Here is a 20,713-nt window from a genome sequence, read left to right on the forward strand (position 1 = left end):
AAATACCACTTAACTGGCAATACACACAAACACACACACACACACACAAACACCAACATTTTACTCTCCAGAGAACCTGGGAATGTCTGTGGTCAACTCTCTCTCCCTCCCCCTCTTCCTCCCTCTCTCTACCTGGGTTATCTCTCCTCCCTCTCTCCCACATCCCATCTGCTGCAGGCTGCAGCCACCCCCAGGTTCAGTGGTAGGTCCTGGCAGCCACCTTGACCCCCATCGAGACATCCCGATTTAGCCTCTCCTTGTATGGAGCCCAGACAAAAAAAGGGGGGAAAATGCCTGCATAGCAAAGTCCTCTCAGTGTTTCTCTCTCAGTGCCTGCTGGCCAATTGACTAGCTTGCTAGCTTTGGCCAAAGCTGTAAATAAGATATGTCTGTGTCTGTCAGATATGTCTCCCTTTAACAGTCTGTATCCGTGAGACTATGGACACAGAAAATATGGCCTCTCTTTTTACTGCTACTTCCTTCCAGCTCTATTGGATGGTGTGAATGTTAACCAAAGTATTTTCTCACAACTCACTGCACTCGGAGCGACTGACAGGAGAGTTAGGGAGAAGTTATCTACAAAATAATTATCCATATAGCTTTGACATGACTAGTCAAAAAAAAACACACACGTACACACGCGCATGCATGGTTCAGTTTGACAACTTCGGTGGAGTCATTTCAAAAGTCATTTCAACAGCCAAATCCTCCTAAACCTGCTAGGCAGCGGGGGGAAAGTCCCCTCCCTCATCGCTACATTTCAGACTTGTCACAACAACCCTAAAAACCCATAAAGTGTAACTGAGGCTAAAGGGCATGACATGGAGCTCAAAATGGCCGCCGGTATTGAGGTATCACTGCTTGGCTTCTAAGAAGTGTAATGGTGATCCACCACTCTACTCACTGTCAAGTGCTGGAAGAGCCACGCCCTCATGATGTTGGTGGCCACTTTAGGGAAGATTCCTCGCTTCTTGTTGTGACGATCCCTCTTTTCCTTGTCAGGGTCATCATCGTCCCCAGTGCTGGGAGAGGCCACCCCGTTGTCCATGCAGTCACCTGTCCAAACAAAGGCAACAGTTAGTGTGGGTGGGTGGTTCCACGGGGAACTAAGGAGTGGGGTTTAGGACATTTCGGCTCCAACCTGGCAACCGATTATCTCCTCTTGGACAAACAGACAATAGCTGCTCGTTTAACTTCAGAAGTTCCATTTCCCCGGGTTGTGGGGGGAATAAGGACAGACCATTCTGCTACAACCTGGCAACCGACTATCTTCTCTTGGACAACAGTCAACAACTGCACATTTTGCTTCAGGAATTCTAACCTTTGAACATAGCTTCTCTGGGTTGTGGAAGGAATCATTTGACATTTTACATGATTAGCCAGCGATCGTGCTTTCCTGGCCTTGTTTAGCTGAATGTGTTTAGTTGGTGCATTAAACATTTTCAACCAAAAGACCAGAAACGTTTTCAACCAAAAGGAGAGAATTCTGCTACAGCTTCTTGGCCAAAAGACAGCAACTGATCATTTCTTCTCTTTTACACAGTTTTATCACTGCTCTGATTATATTTATCAAACTGCAGGATGCTGTAATAGAGTTACTGCTACACAGTCTTTCAGAATGCGAGGAGATAGCTCTAAAGCTGAAATACAGATGGATCTGGTGAAAAATCAATTTCTCTCTACATTTCAAACGATTGACTCATCAACATCTTCATCCAAGAAACCTTCACATATTCATCAGAAGAGAGCATCTGAACGAATAGGTTGAGTGTTCAATGTTCCATACAAAACACTCCATGTACCGTACACGTGATGCACCAAACCTCCCCAGAACATACAGTGGGGAGAACAAGTATTTGATACACTGCCGATTTTGCAGGTTTTCCTACTTACAAAGCATGTAGAGGTCTGTAATTTTTATCATAGGTACACTTCAACTGTGAGAGACGGAATCTAAAACAAAAATCCAGAAAATCACATTGTATGATTTTTAAATAATTAATTTGCATTTTATTGCATGACATAAGTATTTGATCACCTACCTACCAGTAAGAATTCCGGCTCTCACAGACCTGTTAGTTTTTCTTTAAGAAGCCCTCCTGTTCTCCACTCATTACCTGTATTAACTGCACCTGTTTGAACTCGTTACCTGTATAAAAGACACCTGTCCACACACTCAATCAAACAGATTCCAACCTCTCCACAATGGCCAAGACCAGAGAGCTGTGTAAGGACATCAGGGATAAAATTGTAGACCTGCACAAGGCTGGGATGGGCTACAGGACAATAGGCAAGCAGCTTGGTGAGAAGGAAACAACTGTTGGCGCAATTATTAGAAAATGGAAGAAGTTCAAGATGACGGTCAATCACCCTCGGTCTGGGGCTCCATGCAAGATTTCACCTCGTGGGGCATCAATGATCATGAGGAAGGTGAGGGATCAGCCCAGAACTACACGGCAGGACCTGGTCAATGACCTGAAGAGAGCTGGGACCACAGTCTCAAAGAAAACCATTAGTAACAGACTACGCCGTCATGGATTAAAATCCTGCAGCGCACGCAAGGTCCCCCTGCTTAAGCCAGTGCATGTCCAGGCCTGTCTGAAGTTTGCCAATGACCATCTGGATGATCCAGAGGAGGAATGGGAGAAGGTCATGTGGTCTGATGAGACAAAAATAGAGCTTTTTGGTCTAACTCCACTCGCCGTGTTTGGAGGAAGAAGAAGTATGAGTACAACCCCAAGAACACCATCCCAACCGTGAAGCATGGAGGTGGAAACATCATTCTTTGGGGATGCTTTTCTGCAAAGGGGACAGGACGACTGCACCGTATTGAGGGGAGGATGGATGGGGCCATGTATCGCGAGATCTTGGCCAACAACCTCCTTCCCTCAGTAAGAGCATTGAAGATGGGTCGTGGCTGGGTCTTCCAGCATGACAACGACACGAAGCACACAGCCATGGCAACTAAGGAGTGGCTCCGTAAGAAGCATCTCAAGGTCCTGGAGTGGCCTAGCCAGTCTCCAGACCTGAACCCAATAGAAAATCTTTGGAGGGAGCTGAAACTCCGTATTGCCCAGCGACAGCCCCGAAACCTGAAGGATCTGGAGAAGATCTGTAGGGAGGAGTGGGCCAAAATCCCTGCTGCAGTGTGTGCAAACCTAGTCAAGAACTACAGGAAACGTATGATCTCTGTAATTGCAAACAAAGGTTTCTGTACCAAATATTAAGTTCTGCTTTTCTGATGTATCAAATACTTATGTCATGCAATAAAATGCAAATTAATTACTTAAAAATCATACAATGTGATTTTCTGGATTTTTGTTTTAGATTCCGTCTCTCATAGTTGAAGTGTACCTATGATAAAAATGGCAGACCTCTACATGCTTTGTAAGTAGGAAAACCTGCAAAATCGGCAGTGTATCAAATACTTGTTCTCCCCACTGTATACGTATACTGTATATATATTTTTGAAAAGATTTATGAATATACATACATCTCAGAAAGCTTTTAAGCCAGGGGTTGAACTCTCTGACTGTACTGTGGATTTGATATGACCCACCCAGAGCACCATCTGCCCTCCCCCAAAATCCATACAGTACATCTCCAAGATATCACAGACCTAGTGTGCGTCCCAAATGGCACCCTATTCCCTACATGGTGCACTACTTTTGACCAGGGTCCATAGTACTGCACTATGTAAGGAACAGGATGCCATTTGGGACGCAGACGTAGTCCAAAACCAGCCAATGATTTAATACCCAGTTTATTCCTCTCGCTGTTTTTTCCGCTAAAGTTCGTCTCTTATGTTTACTTAGCTCCCATCTGGCCTGGGAGAGCTACACTGCTGGCCATGGGTTCGTAATCCAAGATGTCTCATTGGAAGTGAATGCTCCTTCGATCTAGCCTGGTCTCAGATCGGTCTCTGCTGCCTTGCCAACTCATATGGTCATTGTCTGGGGCACAGCGGGGGCTTTGCTAAAGAGGAACTGGATGAAATGCTGGATTGAAGGTAGCCTGACCATAGATCTCTCTGTACTGTCTTGACAACTCTATCATAGGAGTTGGCAAGACAGCACAACATATCTGGGACCAGGCTTCCTTTGATCCAACATTAAGTCCATTTCATCTTTACCAAAGCCCCCACTAACTTCTAACCTCACCTCCACCAAATACAATTACAAATCATGCCGTACGCAGTATTTCCGTCAAGTGCCATGTAATGAGGTTCATTTTATTTTATTTCCGCCACTTTTAACAGCAACAGGCAAGGTTAGAGACAGTCAGTTAAAGCAGAGCAGGCATATGGCAGCAACTACCGACCACATTAGTATAATACCAGCAGTGACTTCACTAGCTGGGAGGTTGACTTCGCTTAGGCTTCTCCTGCCATTACCTCTGCCGCCAAAACAGAGGTGAGATTCTACTGGGAACGACAAGAGTCTGAGAAGGTGGAAATAATCATAAAAATGATGCTGAAGTCCATAAACAGGCTCTCGGCCTCATTAGGGGGACGACGGCGGGCTCCCTCAGGCTGATTTACACACCGCAATGCGCCGTGTCACGGCAGCGTTCTCTAGCCCAACACTACGAGGAGAGATACGTCGCCGCCGTGGTGACTTTGGACCCAACCTGCTAATGGTTTGTGACAGCTCCAAGTTTCACAGCGACAACCTGTGTACCGGGTGGAGACGGGGACAGGGACAGGGGGACATGCTCTTCAGCGACTAGAGCTGCACATGTCAAATCCTCCTCTACATCCAGCTATGCGCGACTGTGAAGGGGGGTTGTGTTAAAAGACGAAGGAAGGAGTAAAGCGATGCAGTGACTCTGGGAGGTCCGGAGAAAGTGGTGGTTGCACGGGAAGTCGCTGCTACTCTCGGCTTTCCTGTCTGGCTTCCAGTGAAAGAGTGAGGCCATACAAAGGAATTTGTTTCCCCGAAAAAAAAACTCTGAACATGAAGTTAGCTCAGCTGTGGTTATGCAGCATTGACCATGCCCACGCCAAACCAAAGGATTCATTGCTCATCCTCACTCTCTTTCACTCTCTCTCCCTCTTCTTTCTTTTATTTCCTTTGCCCTCATTCCATTCTCACCCTTTTTTTCTTCTACTAACGTTCAATATCGCTGCTTGCTCCTTTTTCTTCCAGCATCAAGATTCAGAGGCACAAAAATCCACTTGCACTTTTCACGCAAACGTTATAAGTCAAGCTGTCAAAGCTCGGCGCTCGCAGCAGCTGCTGGCCTGCTCAATTGCTGAGCTTTTCAGAAGTGTTTGCACAAAATGTTATTGGCCATGGTCTGGTGCAAGGGGCCTGGGGCCTGGGAGGAGAGAGGACCTTTTATTTTGCACCAGGCTTCCACCATTGGTCCTTTCTTACAAGACGCACTTCCCTATAGGAACAAGGCAGCCATGTGACCATTGTCGGCCAATCCAAGGGTCTGTGAAGAATGGCCTCGATGCTCAGGTCAGGCTTGTGATAAGTTCAAGCAACCATGGACAACAAAACACGGACAATGCACAAAGAAAAGATTTAGATGAATTGACTACTTGTCTTGGATGGACTTTCTCTATCGGCTACCAGCAAGTTCAAATGAACAGAAGCTAAATGTTTTTCCAAACTGCAGACATCACCATAGCGATGAACTAAGTCGTTGAAACTGTTTGCCTTCTTTGGGACATTATTTACCAGATTTCCCTTTGTTTTCTTTCTTCCTCCTCTTTTTCCGGGCACTGACACCTCCCCTCCCTACAGGTGAGAGATAGTTTTTATTTCAGTTAAAGTGGGAGCTAACAAATCTCTCCTCAGGTATGTATCAGGTTTTTCCTGAAAAGTCGGAAAACCATGACTATCCAATGGTAGCTTCTCTGGTCCTCTAGGCCTATCGACGTGATGCAAGGAACCAGTGTTAAGGTATCACTGGACTACATACCCCAATAGGGATCAACCAAGAATCCACTTTCCAACAGAAGCTCAACCAATACGTTTCTGTGAAATATTTCCATTGAAGGAGCCACAATTCCCCAACCATCCAAATGGGGAATAAAAAGGGCATTAGGAGTGTTTGTGTTCTGGGCCTTGTGTTCTGGCTGTGTGACTGTATTTGTGTTTGGGAGTTAAAACACACAGATATTCCCGAAGCAGTCCACCCGTGGCGGTGCTAAACTGAAAATGTATTCTGGAGATAACAAAACCCCTGATCGCTTGTTGCACTTGGCACACAAACAGCACTTTGCAAATGGCCCTGGTAATAGCTGATACACATCTGACTGAAACTATTTGGAGAGTGTGGCGGAAGTCCACAAACCCAGAGCCCTGCTTATAAAGACGGCCAATAACAGAGGAGAGAGCGTCCCTTTTAGTCTTCTTCTCTGCCTCAACCATTAGGAGCTATCCTAGCATTTAATGTGTGTGTGTGTGTGTATGCGTGCGTGCGTGTGTGTGTGTGCGCGCGCGCGTGTGTGTGTGTGTGTGTGTGTGTGTGTGTGTGTGTGTGTGTGTGTGTGTGTGTGTGTGTGTGTGTGTGTGTGTGTGTGTGTGTGTGTGTGTGTGTGTGTGTGTGTGTGTGTGTGTTGCTCTCTGTTATTACTCTTTCCCCATGTCCAAATAAAAGAGGTGCAGAGGCTGGTATATAAATCGTCGCTCGGTCGACTAGAACATAATGCGCCCTTTCTTCCAGATCCAGTCGCAGGCTGAGCTCCGCATTCACATTTTTCTGTCAACCCTCATCATTCACTCGTTCTTTCTCTCTGCTGTCTGTCTTTCTATTTCACGGCACATCCAATCCAAACTCGACAACACGTGACACTCACTCATTGGCTTGACATGGGATCAGTCCCAACACTGTCTCACTAATCGGAAAGTACTTGATAGGCGAAAGCGATAATGGTGGACACCTTTCTAGTATTTCCACCTGTAAGTGAATCTGATCTGTCCCAAAACTCTAAAATAGCTTCCTCGTTCCTCCCACTGATATGAAAGTATACTTGAAAGACAAAAGCAAAGGTGATGGACACCTATCCTGTTATCTTACCTATCAGTGAGTCCTTACCTTCTTCACTGTTGTTGTCCCCACTGTGTGACGTGTGTCCCCCACTGGAGGGCCCGGGTGTCCCCGCCGAGCGAACTGACGCCGTGTCATCGTGGTCTCTGCTCCACGAGATCTGATTGGATGACATGACACTGACAATCAGCCAAGAAACTACAGTATGAATACGATTTACCAGAGAACGTGTCAATGGTCTATTCGTCATGTAGAAACCAAGGGCTTTAAGTGAAGTTATCCATAGAGAATAATCCACAGGCGACTGATTAAAAGAGATGTGGATGGAGACCCAAGGTATGTCGGCACGAAAGCCGCATTCTTAGTTTCCTTAAAATATCATATCCATATCATACGCAGTACATATCATGTGGGGGGAAAAGGAGAAATAGCCTGTAGACATTTCAAACACACAGCCCTGTACACACTGGCTAGCTACTCCCCTCAGTTGGCGGGGCATCGTGGCTAACTCATTGCTAACTCCAGGTCAGAATGCAAAACCTATAATTCATAATTGTTTTTGACCAGTAAATGAATAATAATAAGTCCTCTTTGGGAAGGAAAAAAATGAAAAATATATATCATGTATTACGCTGCATACCAGGAGAATGCTGTCAGGCTGTGGTAATCTGGAACATATGCTCAGAACACAAATGGTTAAAGCAGCAATGGCCAACTCCAACAAGAGGAGTTCCCAACGAAACGAGCAAGAGGGATGGAAGAGGGGGAGTGAGTATAGGGCTGAAGAGATTTGTTCAATCAGAATGGAACCGCTCCCGAGAGACCGAGGGTGGCAAGTACCGACACACACACACACACACACACAATCACACACACACACACACACACACACACACACACATGCACTCGAACATGTACACAAACACACACACACACATGCATATACACTCACACACCGCCACCACCTCCCAATATCCACCCATAACCAGTAGGTACTCCCTAAGCAGCCCCACTTGAGAAGAGAAATGAAGTGTGGAATTAAGTGTGAAAATGGTACACTATTGGGCTAGAGGTGTGGGGACAAAGTGCCTGCAAGGTCGGGTGGGTGTCGGGCGTGCGGGTGCTGTACCATTCATGGACTTATGGGTGGGAGAGTGAAGGCTGGTGGGACAGGTTATTGGGTCGACCACATCCAGGGGCCACACTTTAGTGTGCTGCTTCATAATATATTCCATTTAGCAGACGCTTCAATCCATAGCGACTTACATTTTAGTATATGTAACCCCAGCGGGAATCGAGCCTACGACAGGCGTTGCTAGCGCCACGCTCTTACCAACTAAGCCACACAATTTGTTCAATCAAAAGCATAAATGACGAGCGCTTATAAGACTCAGGGGACCTGCGCTCATCATTGATCATGTTGATTGATCGATAATAATAAAAAAACACTCTGGCAGGTGACAGCGCAATCAAAGATGACCATCAAAGTGCAAATCAGCAGATGTGATCGAAGTACTACTGGAGGGAAGTCTCACTACCTGATGGAGGTGAGAGGACTGAAGGGGATACATATTAATTTGTGGATATATAGTAGTGTGATTCATACTAGAATACAGCATAGACTTGGATAGAGGGTTATTTTATAATACAGAGCTTGGAACCCTGTAGTAAAGTGAATGGGACACTCAGAACATCTTAACAACAGACTAATATAGGCTTGGGAGGGTGTTTGAAACTAAACACCGAGACATTTGAGTTGTGCGCATTTGACACTCCACTAAACGGCCTGGATTGTGCTCGTTGCTTTGGTAAATAAAGGGTTAAATGGTTAACAAGTCGCTGTGTGGCTGACATGGCACTCGGAAGAATGGATTCCATATTCCTAAAACCTTGCTCAAGGGGTGGGTGCGACGTGACTTCAAAACTTGCTTGGTTGCATTCACACGAAGAAAAGAGCAGATTTGACTCCACACCTCTCGTCCCATTTCTGATCAATGATATCTTTTTCGAGCACATGCAGCACAATGAACATAATTAACACATAAAAACACCATAAAATAGCATAATAACAATTACTATGTTTACCATAGTCCCTCAAAGCATTTATTCAAGAAGTAATATAATAAAAGCCAAGCAATTGTTTACCGGGATCCTTACTTCAAACAATTTTTTTCCAAATGTCCGAAAAAAAACGATTTATTATGCTTTGAAATGAAATGGAACAGAAACTTTGTTCTCATTGTCATTTTGTCAAATGTTAGGCCTACATTTAATATTTGATTTATTTTAAAGTCATTTATCAATCTATATCACTAAGAGGAGGCCAACAATTTCCTAAATTATATTTTTTCCATAGGCCTCTCTATTTTGATAAAACGATCTAGACAGCATAAAATGCGTGCGAAGTGTTCTCTGTATAGGCCTACAATTCAAATGCACTTAATAGACGACAATTGTATTAATACGCACGTAATAGGCAAGAGCTTACCTGATCAAGAGGCCCAGACGATCTTGTAAAATCTTCACTGTCAGATTTATTTCCAACGTCCCTGTCGTCTATGACCAAATCAATGGGCATTTTTCCTTTCAAGCAGCTGATGTATCGATGACAGAAATTATCGCATAGCTCGTGTACCTGCAAACACAGAGGACAACCAAACATGTATCAAAACTGAGTGAACACTATACCCTACGGGAAAGCCCTAAAAAAAATTATGTAGATGGTGGTAATCAGTGGTATTATAAGGAATAGCCTATCCCTCGCCTTGTGACAGGCCTAAATTACTATTCAAGCAAATTGGCTTCAAAAATAGCAGAACTATATTACATTACAGACATTTTACATTACTTGTAGAAAAACGAATGATTACTTTATTTTTCTTACATTTTTTATATAATTGAGCGAGAACTGTAGGCTACTTTAGCAACTTTATCTCCTCCCTAATATAGGCTCAACATGAGCAATATGGCAACTACTTTATAAAAGCCCTCGACTAATATTCTGCAAGCGCATCCATCAATGACAACATAATCAACTCCATAACATAAAAATGTTATTTGGGCAACCAAATATACTACCACCACTATTACACCTCTACTACGGAGTTATAGCCTAATGCTATGCATCATCGCAATCGACGGTGATAAAATATCCGATCTTTACAGCAGCAGGCCTATCAGTCACATGAGATGGTTATGAGTAAATATACCTTCTCCAGCTCGAGCAGATGAAACCGTAATACTTGAATTGCTTGTATCATCTAGGAGGAAAAAGTTGGCATTAAAACATTTTTATTCACATTTTGGATCATTACATTATTATTATAATTATGGGTGCGTGTGCGGGAAATGTGTGCGTGCATGCGTGGGTGTGTGTTTGCACGCGTACGGCCATTAAAAACGTGTAGGCAATGGATCAGGAACAACAGGATTAAAATAATTAGCATGAAAGCAAACCAACTTTATGACAAGAAAACCTTTTGACAGATTACGATTACACAAACGTGTATCTGTTAGGACACCATTAATAACAAGGACTGTGATAGGCCGATACTGTTCTTGTGAATGGCCTAAGGCAAGTGAGTTCTTACCAAATTATCAATTTCTGGATTTGATGAAAATATAGGCTTCTCTGATCGAATCTGAAACAAAAGTGTTACAAGTTCACTGTTCACTGAGCGTCATACATAATTCATAACCATGGTGTTCACATGCATGGGACAGCTTGCTGCTTACAACGTTTTCACAATGCAGAATTACAAAACATGTACCAATGCACAACGGTTATTTACCCTAAAATATACGAATTTGAACGAATTTGAACTTCAACAAAACAAGTAAATAGATATGTCAAACCTGTTTTGAAAATACTGCTATATCCTCATTGAAAGACTCCGAGGAACACACGTCGCCTCCAGCGACCCCAGTTTCTCTCGGCGTGCAAGTTGCTAATTCACATTTTTCAAAAATCAGTGCTAGAAGTGGGAAAAGGGGATGCCTAAAATTGAAGAGAGGGGACATTAACGCTGTACGCCGCCTTGGAAAGTTTGCTTGTCGGTACATGCCCAAACTAAGAAAGTAGGTTACATCGACTTTCAATCACATTGCCTACTGTTTTCAGTTGCAAACTGAATAGATATTGCACTAATAAAACATTCAGAAATGTAACAGCACAATAATGACATAAAAGTAGGCCTAGTCTTACTGCATGAAATGAGTTGGTCATACAGGCATAACTGGTCGTATGGCATCCTCAGCCCTCGAGTGGCTTATTTAGAACGCGATTCAACATTTTAGGACAACGAAATAACACCATATTCTTCAGTGAGATTATTAACTCAGGCAAAAAGAAAATACACGATGAAGTTTTCAATAGAGTTTAAGACTAATAAACTTGGCCTGAAAATATGCTTATATTATGGCACACAAATATAAACAACACTGCCTACACATTTGTTGAAGTAGGCAGGGTAGTTTGAGAATGTGTCTGATGTACAATTGTTTCATTCTGAGAGTTGGATTTACAAACATTTTGGGAGTTAGGTTATCTAACTCAACCACTGGCTCCTTGTAAACAATAGAATACATCCATGTCATGAGTTTTGTGAATGCAAAATAACATTATATTTGGACTGAAAGCCAAATGCAAACGAAGCCTATGGATCTTTTTCGAAAACTCAGGGGACAATGTCACAATGTAACATTTCAAAACAGATATACAACGTTTAAATAAGCCTATATAGCACCGTGCATAATGACCCGAACACAGAAGAGGTTATAATTCGCGAGAATTTCCCAAAGCCTCCCTCTCTCTTAAACTTTCATCGCTCACATTTGTGGTGCTTGATATCCCCAATGGCTATACACTTTACGTTGGCAGTAAAATAAACGTACCCGTAAATGGCATCTTTGTCTCTTTTTATAGCGTCGTTGACAGAGGAGCCCATACTGGGCGGTATGGCACTGGCGTGTGTTGAGTGCGGGTACTGGTGCGAGTGGAACTGGGGCCCGTGGTTCAGGTGAACCGCCTGCATGGAGCGCGCTGCATGAGGGTCCCCGTACATAGCCGAGGGCAGCCCTACTCCGTCCATTCCATAGTGGGGAAGGTCTTCATACTGTCAAAAGTGAAAGATAGAGAATATTCTAAAAGAATAACCATTGACACCGTTGTGCTACCTCTCCTGCTGTTGAATGAAGGCCTGTGTTGATAATAACTATACTAAATACAATAATGTAATATTAGTGACAATAAAAACGGAATATAAAGACTAATAACAAGAAAAGTATATTAACAACAATAGCAAAATAGCTTAAATTATGTTGTTGGCAGAATAGCAAATAAGGCTAGGCCTACTAAATTAGTATAGAAAATAAGTGCTAATGTGTTAGGTATATGGTGCTAATAGTAGCCTATCGTATGTTTAGTGGTACGAAGTATATTAGTGGCAATAAAAGCCTATGTTGATCACCTAATTGGAAATCAATGGAAAATGTTAATTGTTTGTGGATTACGTTGAATCATTAACATTTTAAAACGTTGTGAAAAAGCAGTTCACTTTTATGTGTCTAAAACTTTCAAACGTTTTGGGTATGCTTAATTCTTTCAGGCGATTAGAACTACAGGGTCTTGCTTAGACAAAACAATATCACAAATGTCTACAATTTTCTGTCTGTATTCTTGCTGATATTTCAAAGAAATCAAATATTGTTTTGTTTATCTTGACAAAACTAATAGCTTAAAGAAACAACAAAAAATAACAGACTCATTTTAGATAGGCTAATTGTTCATGCATGGCTACGTGGCCTATCTAAACTATTTCGAGTATATTTTGAGAACGTAATCACATATTTTTTTATTCTAAATGTTTAATTGATTTATTTGTATGTCATATATCAGATAAGAATGTATACATATTATGAAATGTTGAAAAGGACAGATATCAACAAACTAAACCCAAAGCGTACATACTCCATACTTCTCATATCTGTACAGACTGAAATTGAATACACACAAAATATTTGTGAAATGTCGTCCATTTTCTTATTACCAAACTCACATCATGTTTTTTGTAAATCGTTTAAGTTGATGTGTAACAACTTGGTTATAGCCTACATTAAACACTGGACCCCCAAAGACTGATGCGGCGTTTATGAAACGCAGAATATCAAAACAAATGTCATAATAGTGGGGTAAAATTAATTATGTGATGAAGTTTGCAGTCTGCAGTCTGTAGTTCTTTAGACAATATGAAAATGCTATTGTTTATTCTACTCACACACGCTCAAATGCTGAATAGTAGGCTAGCATGTAGCATAAGTATATTTGACAACTTATAGCTCTACCAAACACCCTCTTATTGCATAGCTGCCTGCTTGTTGTGCCATACAAATGAAAAATTGCAGTAATCAGCCACGTCTCAATTGTAGCTTTATTGCCATTGCTAAAAGTTCTGTCAATACGCACCCGTTGCGCCATCGGCCTGTCACTCTAGCCGATTCCAATCGGACTCTAAACGTCTTCTACGAGGCCAGGGCTGAGGAAAAACAAAGACCTAACTCCAAATGCAAGATTAGGAATACTGTGGTCGTCTCTCCAGCGAGGATGGTTGCCAGACCGTCAGCATAAATCCAGCTGAAGACAAAAACACCACAATCCAGTATAGCGCTCCTTCGCTTTCTCCTGGAGACCGTTCATAAACAAGCAACACTGGCTACGACTTCACGCTTGAGACTGGTGTAAAATGCCCCTTACAGGAAAAAAAACATTGAGACTCTAGTCTCGCTCAACAAGCAAGCTGTCAATCAATATCGAGGTTGTCAAGTTGCTTAATTAATGATGACTCGTCGCGCTCTTCCCTCACTTTGAATGCTTCAGATATTCATGTAGAGATGTTCAAAAACAGTCCCCATCGTCTCCTCGATCACTTCCAACTCCAGTGAAGGTTTTCTTTGATGCAATACCATCCAAGTGGAGATCTGAAGGAGGAGGGGTGATATTTTCTGACTTAGTTTTTCTTAAAGGAGCCGCCCCCTGTCCGTCCGTATGTTGGTGGATCCCGATGTGCAATGTGAATACCGTGCTTGGTTCTCCAAATGCGCGCGTGTGTGTGTGCTGTTGTAGGTCGCATAACGCAGAGAGGGTAGCTTTGATCAATTTGTGCAAACCCGGAAGTAGTGGTGGCCATAACTGGTCACGTATTGGAATGGGCCACATCAAGTGGAGAACCCGGTGGGGGCGTTTGAGAACTGTAAAAATAGCAGATATTCAATCTCATATAGAGGTTGCATTATCTGGTGCTCAGCTGGAAGTTTTGTTGTGGAAATGACTAGCATGCCTTAGGTTTATTTAAAGAATACATATAAATATTAACAAAAGATAGGCTATAAATAAGCAAATAACTGACCATGAATAGAAACAGCTGTCCATTTTCCACCCAAATAAAAGTAGTCTAACAATTAAGCTATTCACTTTTTTTCAGGTTCATAATAGCACTCTAAAACACTTATTTTCTTGGAGGTTGTGTGTCAGAATATGACACTCCTTCGCAGAATTGATTGACAGACCTTTTGTCCAATATGACAGTAGAAGTGGGAAGAGAATGGGCGCAATTAAGCGCACATCAAACCACAGGCCTCAGTTCTCTAATATAAACATGGATGGTTTGGTGCATTGGGGACATGGGCAGCATTGTGTAATGAGAGCTTGCAAATAAATGACTCACTGTACTTGTATGTGTCAAAAGACAGTCACTGAACTATAGCCTATCAAGTTCAGTTTACTAGCTATTGGGGATTAAAGCTCCCTTCGCCGATCGTGCATAACATTACGAATTTCTTTAATTACGTTGTAGTTAGTCTAGAGTTTAGTCTGTAAACAATTTAACTTTTGAGTCCGTATCCAACAGAGTATTAATGTTATCAGGTCAACTTTAAATGAAGATTGGAGGAGAAGGGATTTAAATATAGCATGAAAGTCGTATAGAGTTTGTCCAAAGTGTTATCCAAAGACGCATAGCCTTGCCAAGCTTCAAACTGAGAGGCTGGTCGGTGGTTGTCTTCAAAACACGGTAGCTTTACCCAGAGAGAGTGGCTACCTTGTCCATAGCAATTAATTTGGACTTATTTCCCTCGAGGATATACCTATGAGTAGATGGAATCGTACCAACCTCTTAAATACTTGGAATATGTGAGGTTAAGAACATATCTAAATAATTTCAAATAGTCTATAACCTCTGTGGTAGGCTATTACAGCTGCTTTCAGATCAGAACATACATTTGATGAAATGAAGCATGGCTGCAGGACGTGCAGGCAGGCAAAACCGCTTTGAAACCAAACTTTTGAGTACGAGTATGAAGTATGAACTTTTGTTTTATGAAGAAGCTATCCAATGATGTCCTTATAATTACATATATTTATTAAAGGTACTATTCATGTATTTCTCTGTCAATCTTAGGATAAACTCTATGGAAGGACTTGAAGGAGCCTAAACCGAAAGTGTAAGAAAGGTAATGAACGTTTATTGTAGTTTTGAAATCGTCAATCAATAATAATTATTATTCGGTATGAAATAAATGATTCCATTTGTAACGTGAATTAACGAATATCTGTGTCTATAGGCTACTTTTACAGCCTTTATTACCACTCCTAACATGTTTTAATATAAGCTTTACTCGACCACAATCCGCAGGGTTATTCATGTCTAGGCTAACCAAAACGTGAATTGGCTCATTTGGAAGACCCACATTTGTATTGTGGTCAAGAAAATAATATAGCCGTAGATACAGTGTAAGTTAACATCATTTACAGTAGGCCACATTTGACCGTTTGTTTAAGAATCTCTGAATAGCTCATCAAATGTTTGCTGAACAAACTCAAATTTTCTGTTGAGTGAACATATTTTCTTTTGAAAACCATTCAAATGTTTTTACACATAGGCCAAAATTATCTTACATTTCACAGAAAACTCAAACGTAATTTATGGAATAGCCTTTCACAGCTGAAAGTAACTGCGGGAAGAAATATTGTAAAGGAACTGGTATCTTCCCTTTTACATTAGTCCATTCTTAATAATGTTATACAAAATGTGTAATTTGTGTATCTCATGACACTGATAACAATCTGTTTTCAACATTACTGTAATCAAATGAAGCAATCTGTTACATCACAGGTCTAGCTGATTTAGGCATGCATACCCTACAATGAAATATATTCTGAAACCAAGAGATGGGTAAACAAGTTCTCACTGTTTTCACTGATGCTGTTTGAGCAGTTTGTTTGGTAATTTACTGGACCATTTGCGCCATCTAGTTGTAGGCAAGCGCAAGTTCAATTAAAATGTGTTTGAGTTGTGGTATTTATTGTAATAGGTGTGTTATAGAGTTGTTGTAGCCACTACGACTGAAAATAAACATTTCACTTTATATAAACGGATTTTATGCAGAGAAAACGTATAGCAAAAGACACCCGTTACACCTGAGTTCCACAGATAGTTACGACTACATGGAATTGCAGTGGTGGAAAAAGTACCCTAATGTCATACTTGAGTAAAAGTAAAGATACCTTTAATAGGAAATAACTCAAATAAAAGTGAAAGACACCCAATAACATAATACAGTATTTGGTTTTAAATATACTTAAGTATCAAAAGTAAAAGTATAAATAATTTCAAATTCCTTACATTAAGCTAATCAGATTGCACAATTGTTCGTGTTTTTTTTTAAATTTATGGATAGCCAGGGGCACCCTCCAACACTCAGACATCATTCAGAAACAAAGCATTTCTGTTAAGTGAGTCGCCGGATAAGAGGCAGTAGAGATGACCAGGGATGTTCTCTTGACAAGTGCATGAATTGGTCAATTTCTGTCCTGCTAAGCATTCAAAATGTAACAAGTACTTTTGGGTGTCAGGGAAAATTTATGTAATTCAACGGCTCAGACACGAGACGTATGTGGCAGGGTCTACAGACAATCACAGACTACAAAAGGAAAACCAGCCACGTCACGGACACGTCACGGACACTGATGTCTTGCTTCCAGACAAACTAAGCAGCTTCTTTGCCCGCTTTGAGGATAATACAGTGCCACCTACGCGGCCCGCTACCAAGGACTGTGGGATCTCCTTCTCCGTGGCCAACGTGAGTAAGACATTTAAACGTGTTAACCCTCGCAAGGCTGCCGGCCCAGACAGCATCCCTTGCTGTGTCCTCAGAGCATGCGCAGACCAGCTGGCTGGTGTGTTTACGGACGTATTCAATCTCTCCCTATCTCAGTCTGCTGTCCCCCATGCTTCAAGATGGCCACCATTGTTCCTGTACCCAAGAAGGCAAAGGTAACTGAACTAAATGACTATCGCCTCGTAGCACTCACTTCTGTCATCATGAAGTGCTTTGAGAGACTATTCAAGGATCATGTCACCTCCACCTTACCTGTCACCCTAGGCCCACTTCAATTTGCTTACCGCCCCAATAGGTCCACAGACAATGCAATTGCCATCACACTGCACACTGCCCTATTCCATCTGGACAAGAGGAATACCTATGTAAGAATGCTATTCATTGACTAAAGTTCAGCATTCAACACAATAGTACCCTCCAAGCTCATCTTTAAGATTGAAGCCCTGGGTCTCAACCCCGCCCTGTGTAATTGGGTCCTGAACTTCCTGACGGGCCGCCCCCCTGGTGGTGAAGGTAGGAAACAACACCCCCACTTCGCTGATCCTCAACACTGGGGCCCCACAAGGGTGCGTGCTCAGCCCTCTCCTGTACTCCCTGTTCACCCATGACAATAGTGGGCTTGATTACCAACAACAACAAGACAGCCTACAGGGAGGAGGTGAGGGCACTCGGAGTGTGATGTCAGGAAAACAACCTCTCACTCAACGTCAACAAATCAAAGGAGATGATTGTGGACATCAGGAAACTGTAGAGGGAGCACCCCCCTATCCACATTGATAGGACAGCAGTGGAGAAGGGGGAGAGTTTTAAGTTCCTCGGCGTACATATCACAGACAAACTGAAATGGTCCACCCACACAGACATTATGGTGAAGAAGGCGCAACATTGCCTCTTCAACCTCAGAAGGCTGAAGAAATGTGGCTTGTCACCTAAAACCCTCACAAACTTTTACAGATGCACAATTGATAGCATCCTGTCGGGTTGTTTCACTGCCTGGCATGGCAACTGCACCGCCCACAACCACAAGGCTCTCCAGAGGGTGGTGCGGTCTGCACAATGCATCACCGTGGGCAAACTACTTAACCTCCAGGTCACCTACAGCACCCGATGTCACAGGAAGGCCAAAAAGATCCCCAAGGACAACAACCACCCGAGCCACTGCCTGTTCACCCCGCTACCATCCAGAAGGTGAGGTCAGTACAGGTGCTGGGACCGAGAGACTGAAAAACAGCTTCTATCTCAAGGCCATCAGACTGTTAAACAGCCATCCCTAACACAGTGAGGCTGCTGCCTACATACAGACTTGAAATCATTTGCCACTTTAATAAATGGATCACTAGTCCCTTTAATAATGCACTTTCATAATGTTTACATATCTTGCATCACTCATCTCATTTGTATACACTGTATGTTATACCGTCTGTTGCATCTTGCTTATGCCGCTCTGTCATTGCTCATCCATATATTTATATGAATATATTCTTATTCCAATCCTTTACTCAGATTTATGTGTATTAGGTAGTTGTTGTGGAATTGTTTGATTACTTGTTAGATATCACTGCACTGTCGGAACAAGAAGCACAAGCATTTCGCTACACTCGCAATAACATCTGCTAACCATGTGTATGTGACCAATACAATTTTATTTTATTTAAGTACATAATTTTCTTTAGGAATGTAGTTAAGTAAAAGTAAAAGTTGTCAAAAATATATGTAGAAAAGTGAAGTACAGATACCCCAAAACATTTCTTAAGTAGTATTTTAAAGTATTTTTACTTCAGTACTTTACACCACTGGGGAATTGTAATATCCTGGTGTGATGGTATGGAACTACACAGTAACTAAACTAATTTGAAACAGAATTTGGCAAGTTCCCTTTCAAAACAATTACATCATTTTTTATTGATCTGCTTTCACCATGTACAGCTGCTGTACAACTACAGAAGCTTTTGTTTGGCATAAGAGCAACTTGTAAAGTGTTTCTGAGGACCCATCAAAACTGTTCAACTTTAAGCATACTAAAGTAGTGTAACAGTCCTGACCTGTTTTATGTTGTTTTTATGTGTTTATGGTCAGGGCATGTGTTTTGGGTGGGCAGTCTATGTTATTCGTTTCTATGTTGGTTTTGGTTTGCCTGGTATGGCTCTTGATTAGAGGCAGGTGGTTTGCGTTTTCCTCTAATCAAGAGTCATATTTAGGTAGGGCATTCTCACTGTTTGTTTGTGGGTGATTGTCTCCTGTGTCTGTGTTATGTCTTACACCATACGGGATTGTTTCGGTTGTTCGTTTCGATGTAGTATGTTTCCTGTCCGTAAGTGTTACGTATTAGTTATGTAAGTTTATGTTCAGGTTTCGTATACGTCGTTTTGTTATTTTGTAAGTTTGTTAAAGTGTTTGTTTTTCGTATTGCCATTCTTCATCAGTTTTCGTTTATAAATAAAAAGATGGCTTATTTCCCGCAAACCGCATTTTGGTCTGAAGATCCTTCTCTCCTCACCTCATCCGAGGATGAGGAGAGCGACAGCCGTTACAGAATCACCCACCACGCTAAGACCAAGCGGCAAGGGAAAAATAAACGGAGTAAGGGACAGGAGAAAAACAAGGATTTCTGGACATGGGAGCAGATAATGAATGGAGAAGGTCCCTGGGCTAAGGCAGGAGAAAATCGCCGTTCCCAGGAAGAGAGGGAGGCAGCTAAAGCCCAGGAGCGGTGGTTTGAGGAGGCAGCAAGGAGACGTGGCTGGAAGCCCGAAAAGCCATGGGAACAGGTGGAGGCACTGAGGAGAGCAGAGGCTACCGAGGAGAGAAACCGGAATTATGAGGGGACACGTCTTGCACGGAAGCCCGAAAAGCCCGTGAGTAACTCCCAAAAATTTCTTGGGGGGGGGGCTAAAGGGTAGTGGGCCAAGGGCAGGTAGGAGACCTGCGCCCACTTCCCAGGCTAACCGTGGAGAGCGGGAGTACGGGCAGGCGCCGTGTTACGCAGTAGAGCGCACGGTGTCTCCTGTACGAGTGCATAGCCCAGTGCGGGTTATTCCACCTCCCCGCACTGGTAGGGCTAGATTGAGTATTGAGCCAGGTGTCATGAGGCCGGCTCAACGCGTCTGGTCTCCAGTGCGTCTCCTCGGGCCGGCATACATGGCACCTGCCTTACGCATGGTTTCCCCGGTTCGCCTACATAGCCCGGTGCGGGTTATTCCACCTCCCCGCACTGGTCGGGCAACCGGGAGTATTCAACCAGGTAAGGTTGGGCAAGCTCAATGCTCAAGAGAGCCAGTACGCCTGCACGGTCCGGTATTTCCGGCGCCACCTCCCCGCCCCAGCCTAGTACCTACAGTGCCTACATTACGCACTAGGCTACCAGTGCATTTCCAGAGCCCTGTTCCTCCTCCACGCACTCTCCCTATAGTGCGTGTATCCAGTCCGGTGCCACCAGTGCCGGTACCACGCACCAGGTCTACAGTGCGCCGTATCCGGCCAGAGCCATCCGTCTCCCCAGCGCCATCTGAGCCATCCGTCTCCCCAGCGCCATCTGAGC

The 20,713-nt window shown here is 42.9% G+C and overlaps 1 protein-coding gene across 2 annotated transcripts in view; it reads right to left on the reverse strand.

Annotated features, from left to right (window-relative positions):
- LOC139567489 (homeobox protein Meis1-like) overlaps nt 1-13,939 on the reverse strand; it is a 41,176-nt gene extending 27,237 nt beyond the window's left edge. The window contains exons 1-8 of one of the 2 annotated variants that reach the window (XM_071388802.1): nt 13,466-13,939; nt 11,896-12,116; nt 10,858-10,999; nt 10,593-10,643; nt 10,212-10,262; nt 9,491-9,637; nt 7,051-7,162; nt 905-1,056 (exon numbers count right to left, since the gene is read on the reverse strand). In XM_071388802.1, coding sequence (XP_071244903.1) covers nt 905-1,056; nt 7,051-7,162; nt 9,491-9,637; nt 10,212-10,262; nt 10,593-10,643; nt 10,858-10,999; nt 11,896-12,116; nt 13,466-13,477 — 888 coding nt within the window. In that variant the 5' untranslated portion in view covers nt 13,478-13,939. The remainder of the gene's footprint in view (nt 1-904; nt 1,057-7,050; nt 7,163-9,490; nt 9,638-10,211; nt 10,263-10,592; nt 10,644-10,857; nt 11,000-11,895; nt 12,117-13,465) is intronic. The other variant, XM_071388803.1, reaches the window with a different exon arrangement.
- Between the last annotated feature and the right edge of the window lie 6,774 nt (nt 13,940-20,713).

The sequence above is a fragment of the Salvelinus alpinus genome, chromosome 2, assembly GCF_045679555.1.
Source record: "Salvelinus alpinus chromosome 2, SLU_Salpinus.1, whole genome shotgun sequence".
NCBI lineage: Eukaryota > Metazoa > Chordata > Actinopteri > Salmoniformes > Salmonidae > Salvelinus > Salvelinus alpinus.